We start from the raw sequence: 10,933 nt of genomic DNA on the forward strand, positions 1-10,933 counted from the left end.
CAAGCAGTCTTCTATAGAATATAACACTATGAAGGAAGCAATTTTCTAGGACTGGAAGAATTCTTTATGTCCCGTTGTTTCTGATTTAAAAGCTTTCCGTTGCTGCTTAGTCATAAATCTTACTGCATGTGCAAATTTAGCGTACACATTTTTAAATTGGAATTGCCATTATTATACACTCTGTTCTTCAGATCGAATAAAACTAAATGGTATTAATTGAGCTTAGGAAAAGCTGAAGATACTCTGAAGACAGGAACTGCTTGTGTGTTAAAAGAACAAATTGAAATTTATCTATTACCTCTTTAAGCAGGGACAGTGCTGAGTTTTCAAACGTAGCTGGATTTTTCCCTTGAAATTATTTCCTTAGTCCAAGCTGGCAGAATGCTACAAGCCTTATTCTGCAGCCATTTTATCTTACTTGCTCTTGCAACAAGTCCAAAATCTTCAGAGTAGTTTCTCTATCCATGACAAGCTGTTGTAAATTTTACTTTTAGATTATGCATGTGTATTTAGTTTATCTACATGCATATAGTTTATATGGACTATTTCTGTAGGCAAGGTTATCTAGTAATTGGTTTTATTATTACCTGTGTCACTTTTCTTGGCTGAACTAAATTTCATGAAAAATGTATTGTATGTCCAGTATTAATTTATTACTTTTAAATTTCTTTATTCTTGAATCAGGTAATCAGACTTAATAGACTATATAAGCACCTTCAAACAACACCCTTCCCCTTCCACTCTTGTAAGAGTTTTATAGTATTCCTGTGTGCTCGTCTCCTTGTATTAATAGTTCCGTGCTATAGGCTTTTACTTAGTTCACGTAAGTGTTAGGTACTGTACCTAATTTATATTACATGAATATAAATAGCAGCATGCTAGTATCTAAAACTAGGAGCTCCCTTGTTTATGTGGAATTGACTCCTATTACTGCCACTGGATTATGTGACCTTGTTTAATCTAGAAAGGGCCCTCTTCTCCTCTGTTTCAATGATTTGGGAATGTCCAGGGATGATGATTACATTGTGATCTGGTCGTGTGTGTGGATTTGTCCTATTCCTGCCACTGGATTATGTGACCTTGTTTAATCTAGAAAGGGCCCTCTTCTCCTCTGTATTTGGGAATGTCCAGGGATGATGATTACAGATTACACTGGTCGTGTGTCATCCCCCCCCCCCCCCCAACGCTACGGGCGGACGTTGGGCATATGATTCCTTTTAAATATAAAAGCTGGTTAAATTTAGGCAAACTAGACTAAAAAAAAATTACAAGAACCGGAGTACAATAGCAACAGTGTATTAAAAAAAAAAGCAAATTTTTTTTTTTTGCAAGTGTCTTTTCAGTGTTGCCAACATTAGGCATTAAAAAAAACAGGATTTTTTTTTTTTGGCTTTTCATGATTTATTTTTTTTAAAGACAACTTCTAGATAGTTTTTTAAAAGCTTTTTTGTGTGTTTATTTAAATTGTGGGCATCTTTCAAAAAATGTGTGCAAAATGTTTTTTTTTTTTAATAGGAGGTCCACGCATGGCATATGACTCAAGGAGGTGGGACTTCAAAAGAAACACCAAATTTGGACCCAAGAGCACAACCAAGGCCTGGCAGCCATGTGCTTACAACAGTAGTATTCAGCTCTGAGGTGCTGAGATACATCTCATTGCCTGGCTTACGTGATGAACATGTGTTTTTAATTTACAAAACAGTTCATCTGAATGTAGGGGGTATACCTATGACCTTTTTGAAAGTTAATTTTTGTTTTTAGAAGTGATCAAAAGTGCTCAGTATAACATCAGTTCAGCCTTTATAATTGCTACTGAAAAGGTTTAAAAAAAAATCTGGTTTCAACAGCCTGGCAGTACTAAAACCAATGAGAAACCTGCATTTATTTCAGTGGTCTTTGGCTCTGGCTTGCAGAACCACCTGAGATGCTAATTAGAAGTTTTGCAGGAGGTTTGAGGTTGGGCTGAAGCAGTCTTTGCTGTTAAACTCGGATTACTTCTCTTGCCGCATGGCAGCATCTCTGTACAGTGACACCTTACAGGGCTGCAGAGATTTGAGCTACTGCCCTTCAGGTGTTGGAAAGATGCATGTGACAAGTTATCAGATCTGGTAATTTAAACTAGGTCAATGTGTAGTTGCCCATGTGGTGGTTTCAGCTTCATTACCAGTTTACAGTAACTTGGCAAATTATTTTGTCCCTATTATTATTTTATTTTAAAAGCACTTTCTTTTAAATCCCATTTGCTAGGAAAGTCATATGCCAGCCACAGTTTTCACTGTTTCTGCGCACTGCAATGAATAAGAACAGCACACTTTGTGTAATTGAGAGACAAATAAAATGCGACATTTTAGTTGGAGGGGGTATGTGTAGAAGAATCACATACTGTTTTTCTTTATATATAAAAATGTGAATGCCCCATCTATCTGAACATTTTGGATTCCATGGTACTGGGCACCACAGAAGGAACAAGAGAAAATGAGACTGTCTGTAAAGGTAAACCTTTACAGGTGCAAGCACCTTCTGCTGCCATTACCTTCTGTTTGGAAGAAGGCTATAGCTGAGTCAGATTATCTGGAATTACGCCATTTTAACTTTGGACATATTCTAGATCTTTTGTCTTCTGTTCTTCCCAACTAAATACCCTGAGTCCTCCTTCTGCCTGATTTTCATTTGTCTCCTTGATTGAGGTTTTTTTAATTCCTGGCTACATAGTGCTCAGTTTCAAGAGGAGACTGAAGAGTGGGAGCGTGGTAGTCTCCAGCATGCTGCATGGTGTAGTCCTCGGGTTCTGCTGCTGTGGAGAAGGGCGGGATTCTGATTTCCTTCTGGCTGAAAGCTATAAACACTGGACTGTAGAGCCAAAGCAGGGCAGCACTACAAACATAGCCGTGGGATTGGATAAAACTAGTCAGCACTTGTCTAATCTTCTCCACTTCCCCAGGAGAGTTGCATAGATTGGGTGCATTGCTGTCAAAGCTATCAGCAGCACACTAGGGACATGGATACCCATTTCCCTAGAAGGGGCAATTCAGGGCTATATGAACAAGTGAAGCTCACAGACACTTTTGAGCTGGATACGGAAACCTTAATGTATGTAAGCACCTGCTGGGTTAGTCAGTCCTGGAGAGCCGGCAGGCGGGATTTTTCTTTGGGAGTTCTGTGCATAAAACCTAAGTCTCATTATAGGCAGATTCAGTCTCACCCTGTGTCACTACTGTAATAGTTAATCCATCAGGAAGCATGACCTTTCATTTTATTTTCACTGGGGTTTTAATTATCAAAGCTTTGAGGAGCAAGTTGCGAGGATAGAGTAGTTTTATAGTTGATTATATGTGAAACTTAAGCAGATCTGATGGATCAAGGAAAAGAAACTCTGTTACATATCTCTTATTTGAAGGGAGTGGCTGAAGTTAATGTTTTCTTTCTTTTGAATGGCACATATGAATTGTTCCTAAGCAGTTATGCCACAGTGTAAGCTTACATTGAACTTTCTATTCCATTTTCTAACAACCTTCAGGTTATTCTGAAGTAAATGTATTTGCAGTAACAAAAGGGGCTATGTGCAGAAATACAAGGCTGATTGTAAAGAAATTTTTTAATTTTCTAAATGAAAATGTTTTTGAAGCATAAATTGTGTGATAAAAATAACCATTTTTGCTATGTGCTGAAGTTCAAATAATCCAGAAGGTTGGAGCCAAGAGTCCCATTCAAAACTCTGTTCTCTGGATGTCAGCTCAATCACTGACTGCGTCTCGCTAGGCAAGGCTCAGCGTTCTTTTTCTATCCATGCAAAATTGTAGTGGTTTGAGTTGTGTCCTCTTTTTGCAGTATTCCTGAATCATAAACAAGAGCAGATTTAAATAAAAGCAAGATTCTAAGAGAAATGAATGTCAACCACCAAAAACACTTGGACCACAAAAAGAATGTATCTGGAAAGAACTTTTTCCCCCCAGAATATTTTAGTGAAAGGCAGTAAAAAACCAAAGATGTTAAATAAACGGATCCCAAAGGTTCTCTATGTAGTTTTGAAAGGGATATATAGTGCCTGGAAAGGTTGTGAAATCATGTTTACTAACAAATATTCTAAAGCATAAGTTCTAGGGAGATAATAGGCATAATAACAATAGGTAACCTATAACTTGCAACAGTGTTCTTTACCAGTTGAATATCTTGTAAATCTGTCCTTGTGATGAACAGCAGCACTTACTCAGACTAAAAATAATAGCAGGACCGTGTGTCTTGGATCCCAGGAGACTATTGGTGTTTTTGTAGACAGCAGACAGGAGAAAAAGGCATTTTGTCCTTTTTACCCCAAGTAATCCCACTGGAAAATTAAACATGTGCTATGAATTGATATCAACTCATGCCAGGTTACCTCCCTAAAGAGGGCTGCTGCGAACACTGTTGCTACATTTCTTGGACAGCAGTTTGATGGCCTGTGTGCATGATGGATATTTTATGCTGTATGCTACTGTGGAACAGTGTGCTACTGTCTGCCCCTCGGAGACTGCTGGTGAGGTGTGCCACAAATAACCGGGAACAGCAATTGCTTTAACCCTACAGAGAATCTCAAATACCTGCAAATTAAAAATGTTACTGAAATATTTCTGTGTGCGTCTGGGAAAACTGCGTTGGTTTTGTTTTTTAAGGTTTAATTCTGCAAAACAGAGCAGTTCCTTTTGTCTTGCTGTAGATTCCTACTGAACACAGGATAAAAAAAAATATTAAGCAATATATTAGCAAGAAATACTTAGAGAAACCACGAACCCTTTTTTAATGGACCACCCTATCCAGTTTCTGTTCTTTTAAGGAAGTTTTTCCTATTCATGACTCATTTCACTCTTTGGCTAACATCAAGAGAAATGGAATAACGATTAAGCAAAGGAATGTATGTTTTTTTTCTGGTTTTGTCCTTTTTTCAAAACCTTTATGAATTTTCTGCATAACCTTGTGTAAATATATATGGATGTAGAAGCTTGACAACTGTGACAAGGTAAAAAGTACACTGCTAATACTTGCTTCTTAGTAATTTTTTTGAAATGTTTCTTTTGGTTCTACACGTTAATATTATGCTGGATACTCCAGACTCCCTATTCAGTTAAAATGACATGCTTCAGCCAGCCAATTACACAGAACTGTTAAGTGAAATTAATGAGATCAACCCCAGATTACACTTTGTGTTTTATTTTCATTTTATAGGTCTGTACGAGCTGCTGGCTGCATTGCCAGCCCCGCTGCAGCCACATGTGGACAGCCAGGAAGACCTGACCTTCCTCTGGGATATGTTTGGTGAAAAAAGCCTTCATTCACTGGTGAAGGTAAACCACGTTTAAGTCGGATTCTCTTTGAGAAGAGCATATGGAAAAGTGTTTTGAGCGCCATCTAGTAAACCAGTGATCAAACTGTTGCTCAGTAAAAACAAAACAGCCTTGTTTTAACTCTGTTTCTGTCAGGGCAGGAAGACCTGACCTTCCTCTGGGATATGTTTGGTGAAAAAAGCCTTCATTCACTGGTGAAGGTAAACCACGTTTAAGTCGGATTCTCTTTGAGAAGAGCATATGGAAAAGTGTTTTGAGCGCCATCTAGTAAACCAGTGATCAAACTGTTGCTCAGTAAAAACAAAACAGCCTTGTTTTAACTCTGTTTCTGTCAGGGGTGGAAGTTGTTAAATAAGATTCTACCAAAAATACATAGATGATTTCATTTAAGAGTGATGTTTTGGCAGTGTAATGTTAATGCAGCAAACATATGTTGTTTGCCCTTGTTTAGAAAAAAAGAGTACGAAATAGTAGCAGGAAATCTGAGACTTCTTTATGGTCAACATTCAAGACCTGGAGTTTAGCTTAAATAAATAAATGTTCACAGCAAAAATTAGAAGGAATATATTTTCTGAGGTCAAGTATGGCAACAGTTCAGTAGCCACATTAATTTAAAATAATTTCCTTTAACAAAGTCAACTGAAATTCTAGTAAGCTGTTTCTTTTATTGGCTTGCCTCCATTTAAAATTGTGTTTTGCACATAAATATGTTGGACTAAAGTATGACCTAAAATGAGTTTGGAAGAATACTTGAGTAAAGTGTCCTGCTCTGAAAATGATCAGCAACAAGAAATCAAAGCATGCCATGGGAGTATGCAGAGCTACCCTGATAATGTTAAAATTGCTTATAGCAGAAAAATGGGACCAATCAGCTGGTTAGAAATGTTCCACTCCTACAAAATGGTAAGTATGTCTTTAGTCTCCAGTACAGAGCTAATTCAAGCTGGAAGGAAATGCTGAGGTCTCAAATGAATCAGTAGGTGGTAGTAACCCATGCCATGAATATTTCCAGACTTACACATAATTAAGCAGAATTTGTTATCCTTGTCAGTCATTGATCTAGAAGAAGCTTAAAATTGGGATTATTTCAACGTAGGTTTTAAGAGTCACCTTTTTTCACTTCTTTCAGCTATCTTATTCCAGAAGAAGATGTAATAATGTTGATACTTGACCAAAATTATTTTCAAATTGGCTGAGAATTTACATGTAAAATAAACACAAGTACTCTCTGGTAGTTGATACACAAAAGCAACAAACAGAGGAACAGTGCTTGGCAATACTCGCTTGCCTAAAGAATTTCATCAGTTTCTGAAATGCAGTGGTTTCCAGACTCCGTACTGCTTTGCTGCAGCTGTCTGTTCAGATGGCTAAGATGATCACTGAAAGGGGATCACTGGTTTTGTTTCTAATATAGGCTGACAGTGGTGTGCATCTAAGCAAAATGTTAGGTCAGTAGCTAAATCAGTTTTCTTTCTGGATTGGGAATTAAAGAAGGCTGGCTTGAAAATGAGTGGTGATCTGCAAAACATTGAAATTTCAACATTTGCTCTAATTTTCTATTGAGGAAAAACCTAAACCTTTTCAAACTTGTTCCGTTTTGCCCCTTCCCCCAAAAGAAGACAAAGATAGCACGACAGCAACTAGTTTACTCACCTTGAGTATACGCTCAGTTTGGAAAAGTTGGCTCTCCTAGTTGCATGCCCTAGTTACCATGTGGTTTGTTATTGCAGAGTGGATTGGTCTTTCTGATTTTAACAAAGAAGAATTCATGAGAGAGCTTTCTTGAGGCAGATAGAAAGTTTTGGGGATCAGTGAATGGTCACTATTGCAGTTACAACAAGAAGGCTTTGAAGTATTCCAACCATCTTTATTATTTATCTTGTCGGGTTTAGGTCCAACTATTAAATGTACGTGTAACTCTGACCCTGTGAACGGTTCTTTTAATGTCCTATTAAATCTCACACTATCTTAAAATAGACTTAATTTTTGAAACTGCATCTTTAGTGTTCACTAGTTGCACTTCTTTAATACGCCATGCTAATTTCATTCAAAAGACAAAGTTTTTTAATTATAAGAACTGAGACTATTAAGAGCATCTGGTCTGACCCAGAGCGTATCACAGGCTATTGAACCTCACCTTTTGCTTTCTGTGGTGTTCAGTTACAGAAAGTAGGGCATGAAGAGCTTTCAAAAGGTTATCTAGTTCGTATCCCTGCCCCAAGATGGGCTTAACTGTATCTGAAACTCATAGTATTTGTTTGACCTTTAACACATTTGTGTTAGAAGGGTTATTCAGTATCGTAGCAAGTTTTAGAGAAGGCAGTCATAGCCTTTTTGGAAGAGAGCTGTAAGAGCAGAAGAACCCCATCTGCCATAGTTTTTCCCAGTTACAGGGCTTCAGAAGTGCCAAATCTTTCTTTCTGGGTTCTGGTGTCTTATTTGAAAGACACCTTTTCCTAGTAGTAACTTCTTAAAGTTAACTGTACTTGCAAATACAAATGTTTTTAATTCCTCAGGCAGAGAATGATGACAGATATTTTGTAATTAAAAAAAAAAAAAGCACTAGCTTAGAGCCAAGGATGTTGCGATTCTGGTATGATTTGGTTTTGGAAGAAAATGAGCATGGGTATGCTACTAATTAGGCACTAACATTTCTCTATTTCAGATAGAAACACTGCTTAATAAAAATTTCTACGCTGATCTTCTTACCTTACTGTTTAATAATTTCAAATATTAGAAATGAGATTTTTTGCTAAGTTATAAAGTGGATAAAATGCTCCAAATTACTTAAAAGGTTTAAGTATAAAATGAACTTTCTACTTTTTCTACAGATATTCTAAGTTTCATGGGTATTTAATTATCGTAGTGTTTTCTGTATGGTTGTATACTATGGCATATGGTTTGCTATTCTGGCTCTCTTAATATTGAAAAGAAAGAAAAAAGAAAAAAAAAAAGCCCCAAACGTTGTCTTGGAGTTCTCTTCATTCAGTATTGTTGGACAGAAATCTCTTTGTGAACTTGGATCAGCCTGAGTTGTTCTAAGAAGTCAGAAATGGAAAAGTTGTATTAGATCATCCAGTCCATTCCCCTGCAAATACTGGATTGTTCCCTACAGTACATTCCTATTGTAGTAAGTAAAACCAGCAAAAACTGATGCAACTGTTCTTGCTGTCCTTTTTCTCAATAAAGGAATCTGTTGATTAGATTTTAGTTTGCAAAGGATAGAGAAGAGGGAACCCACAACCATTGTTGACAGTTTGGAAGAGAACACTGGCTCTGAATAGTGAATGTTTAAAATTTGTCTCTGCTTCCCTCAATTTGTTACTTCCTTGTCTTATTACATGACTCTCAAGTTCTACCGAAAATCTTCAGCCATCTCATTACTACTTATATAGCAGAGATCCCAATAATTCTGTGGAGATTTATAGAAAAGAAACATGAAGGGATGATCCTTCAGGGTAATTATGAGCACTAATATAGCTGAAACCTGAAATAGTACACGTGTGCTCTGCTTGGATTTTTTTTTTAGAGGAACAGAAGGGATAAATAAAGATCTGTTCTAACTACTCTTTTAGCTTATTTTTAGAGGAGCTGCAAGAATTTCCATGTGTGTTTGCTTGCTGTTAGCACACCAGACATGTTTTGCTGTTTGTCTGTTTAGCTCCAAGATGAAGCTTCTACTTGCACTGTTGCCTTAAACATTTCTGGTTGTGGATGTAATGCTCAAGAATTGAGTAAGCTTATCTGTTGGGCTGCTACTGAAGTATTTCTTAACCAATTGCATTTTACTGATTGGTTTTGGCCAGCTCAGGGCATGCACAGTTCTTTAGCCAGTACTGTACTTCGCATTATGAAAAAGAAGCCACAGCAAGCGCTGTTGCTGTTCCCTTGATAGGGAAGAGTTTGTACATCCAAAAAACAGTATGTGGCAGTGGAAAAGCAAATAACTACTGCAAAAGGAAGGAATATTTTGTGAATCTAGTCTGATTTTTTTTTTATAACTGCATAGTATTTTGGTAGCTGACCCTGCAAGACCTTAATTTGTGCTAATTTTCTGTTAGTTTCACCTGGATATGACTTAGCTTGAAGTTCTGAGAAATTATTTTGTATGTGCTAATGTTGGCCCATGTTGATGGCTAACAGCTTTTTCTAAGTAATCTAATCTCTAAAATAGCTGAGTGTATCCTGGTGTAATTTCTTTGGCATGTAAATTGAATCACATGGTTACGTAGCCCAAATTTTACAATCATTGTGGTGTACTGGAAATTTTCAGTGTGAAGACTCCGATTTGTCAATATGTAAATGTAGATTCTTTCAGCCTACTGTGGTTCCTTTGTTGGTAATAGAAAAATAAAGATAGCGTTTAAAAAAAATGAGCTGACTATGGCAAAGCAAAAGGGATTGATTTGACACATGCTTACAGTGATAAAATCAATGATCTGCAGATGGATGTGCTAAATCTTCAGTCTGGACTGGTACAAGCCTAGTTCATAGGCAAGTTTATATACGCTCTTTTAGTTTTTACCCAGAGCTTTACACACAAACTCCATGAAAAAAGCTGTTAATCTGTAGGATGAACAACTTTGCATCTACAGTACAGAATCAGAGAATCTCAATAAGGTTTCATGGCTTGTTTTATGTTAGAGGATAGACTAACTCGTAACTGTCCAACCTTTCACCTGGGAAGAGCTCTGCACGTTCTTTTGGCACTCGTGGAGGGGTCGTATGGTGCAGCTTCCCCTGCCCTGTGATGTGTCAGACATTCTGCAGCCAACATCCACATGCATGCTGCACAGATCGTGTGCGTTCACCTCCCGTGTTGTGCATCTGAATGGTGAATGCTCTTGCCTGGGCACGTGCTCAAGCATCCCCACATTTGGATCTTCTTCCCGAAAGAACGTAGAGGAAACGGACTTCAGATTATGAGTTGTTCTGATGAGTTGTGTGTGACAACTAATTGTTCTGAACTCATTGTTCTGTTTGATGGGGATGACCCATAGATGGAAGGAGGGGATGATACCTGTGTATGTGTCAAAGGACCTGGAGGTGGCTGAGGAGGATGTATTAGATAGTGTAAGACCTGCGCATGACACAAATGATACAGAATGAAGGTTGGAGGTTGTTCTGAGGTGGAGTTGGCTTTCTTCATGACAGCCTGACGATATTAATGTTGACTGCTTCCACACTTCAAGTGTGAAGCTGATACTGAAATATTTTTTGCTGAACATACAAAAGTTATTGTCCTGGTTTCGGCAGGGATAGAGTTAATTTCCTTTCTAGTAGCTGGTACAGTGTTTTGGATTTAGGATGAGAACAAAGTTGATAACACACCGATGTTTTAGTTGTTGCTAGGTAATGCTTACACTAGCCAAGGACTTTTCAGCTTCCCATGCTCTACTGACTGAGAAGGCTGGAGGTGCACAAGAAGCTGGGAGGGGGCACAGCCAAACTGGCCAAAGGGACATTCCATACCATGTGACGTCATGCTCAGCACATAAACTGGGAAAGCTGGCCGGGGGGGCCGCTGCTCGGGGACTGGCTGGGCATCAGTCGGCGGGTGGTGAGCAATTGTACTGTGCATCACTTGCTTTGTGTATTATTATTATTATCATCAT

The 10,933-nt window shown here is 38.0% G+C and overlaps 1 protein-coding gene across 2 annotated transcripts in view; it reads left to right on the forward strand.

Annotated features, from left to right (window-relative positions):
• Nucleotides 1-10,933, forward strand: part of MPP7 (membrane palmitoylated protein 7) — a 117,948-nt gene that overhangs the window by 8,538 nt on the left and 98,477 nt on the right. Inside the window, exon 2 of one of the 2 annotated variants that reach the window (XM_019471007.1) lies at nt 5,200-5,318. In XM_019471007.1, coding sequence (XP_019326552.1) covers nt 5,200-5,318 — 119 coding nt within the window. Of the gene's footprint in view, nt 1-5,199; nt 5,319-5,461; nt 5,519-10,933 lie in introns of those variants that run through there. The other variant, XM_009275195.2, reaches the window with a different exon arrangement.

Source organism: Aptenodytes forsteri, unplaced genomic scaffold (assembly GCF_000699145.1).
Source record: "Aptenodytes forsteri isolate BGI_AS27 unplaced genomic scaffold, ASM69914v1 Scaffold336, whole genome shotgun sequence".
Classification (NCBI taxonomy): domain Eukaryota; kingdom Metazoa; phylum Chordata; class Aves; order Sphenisciformes; family Spheniscidae; genus Aptenodytes; species Aptenodytes forsteri.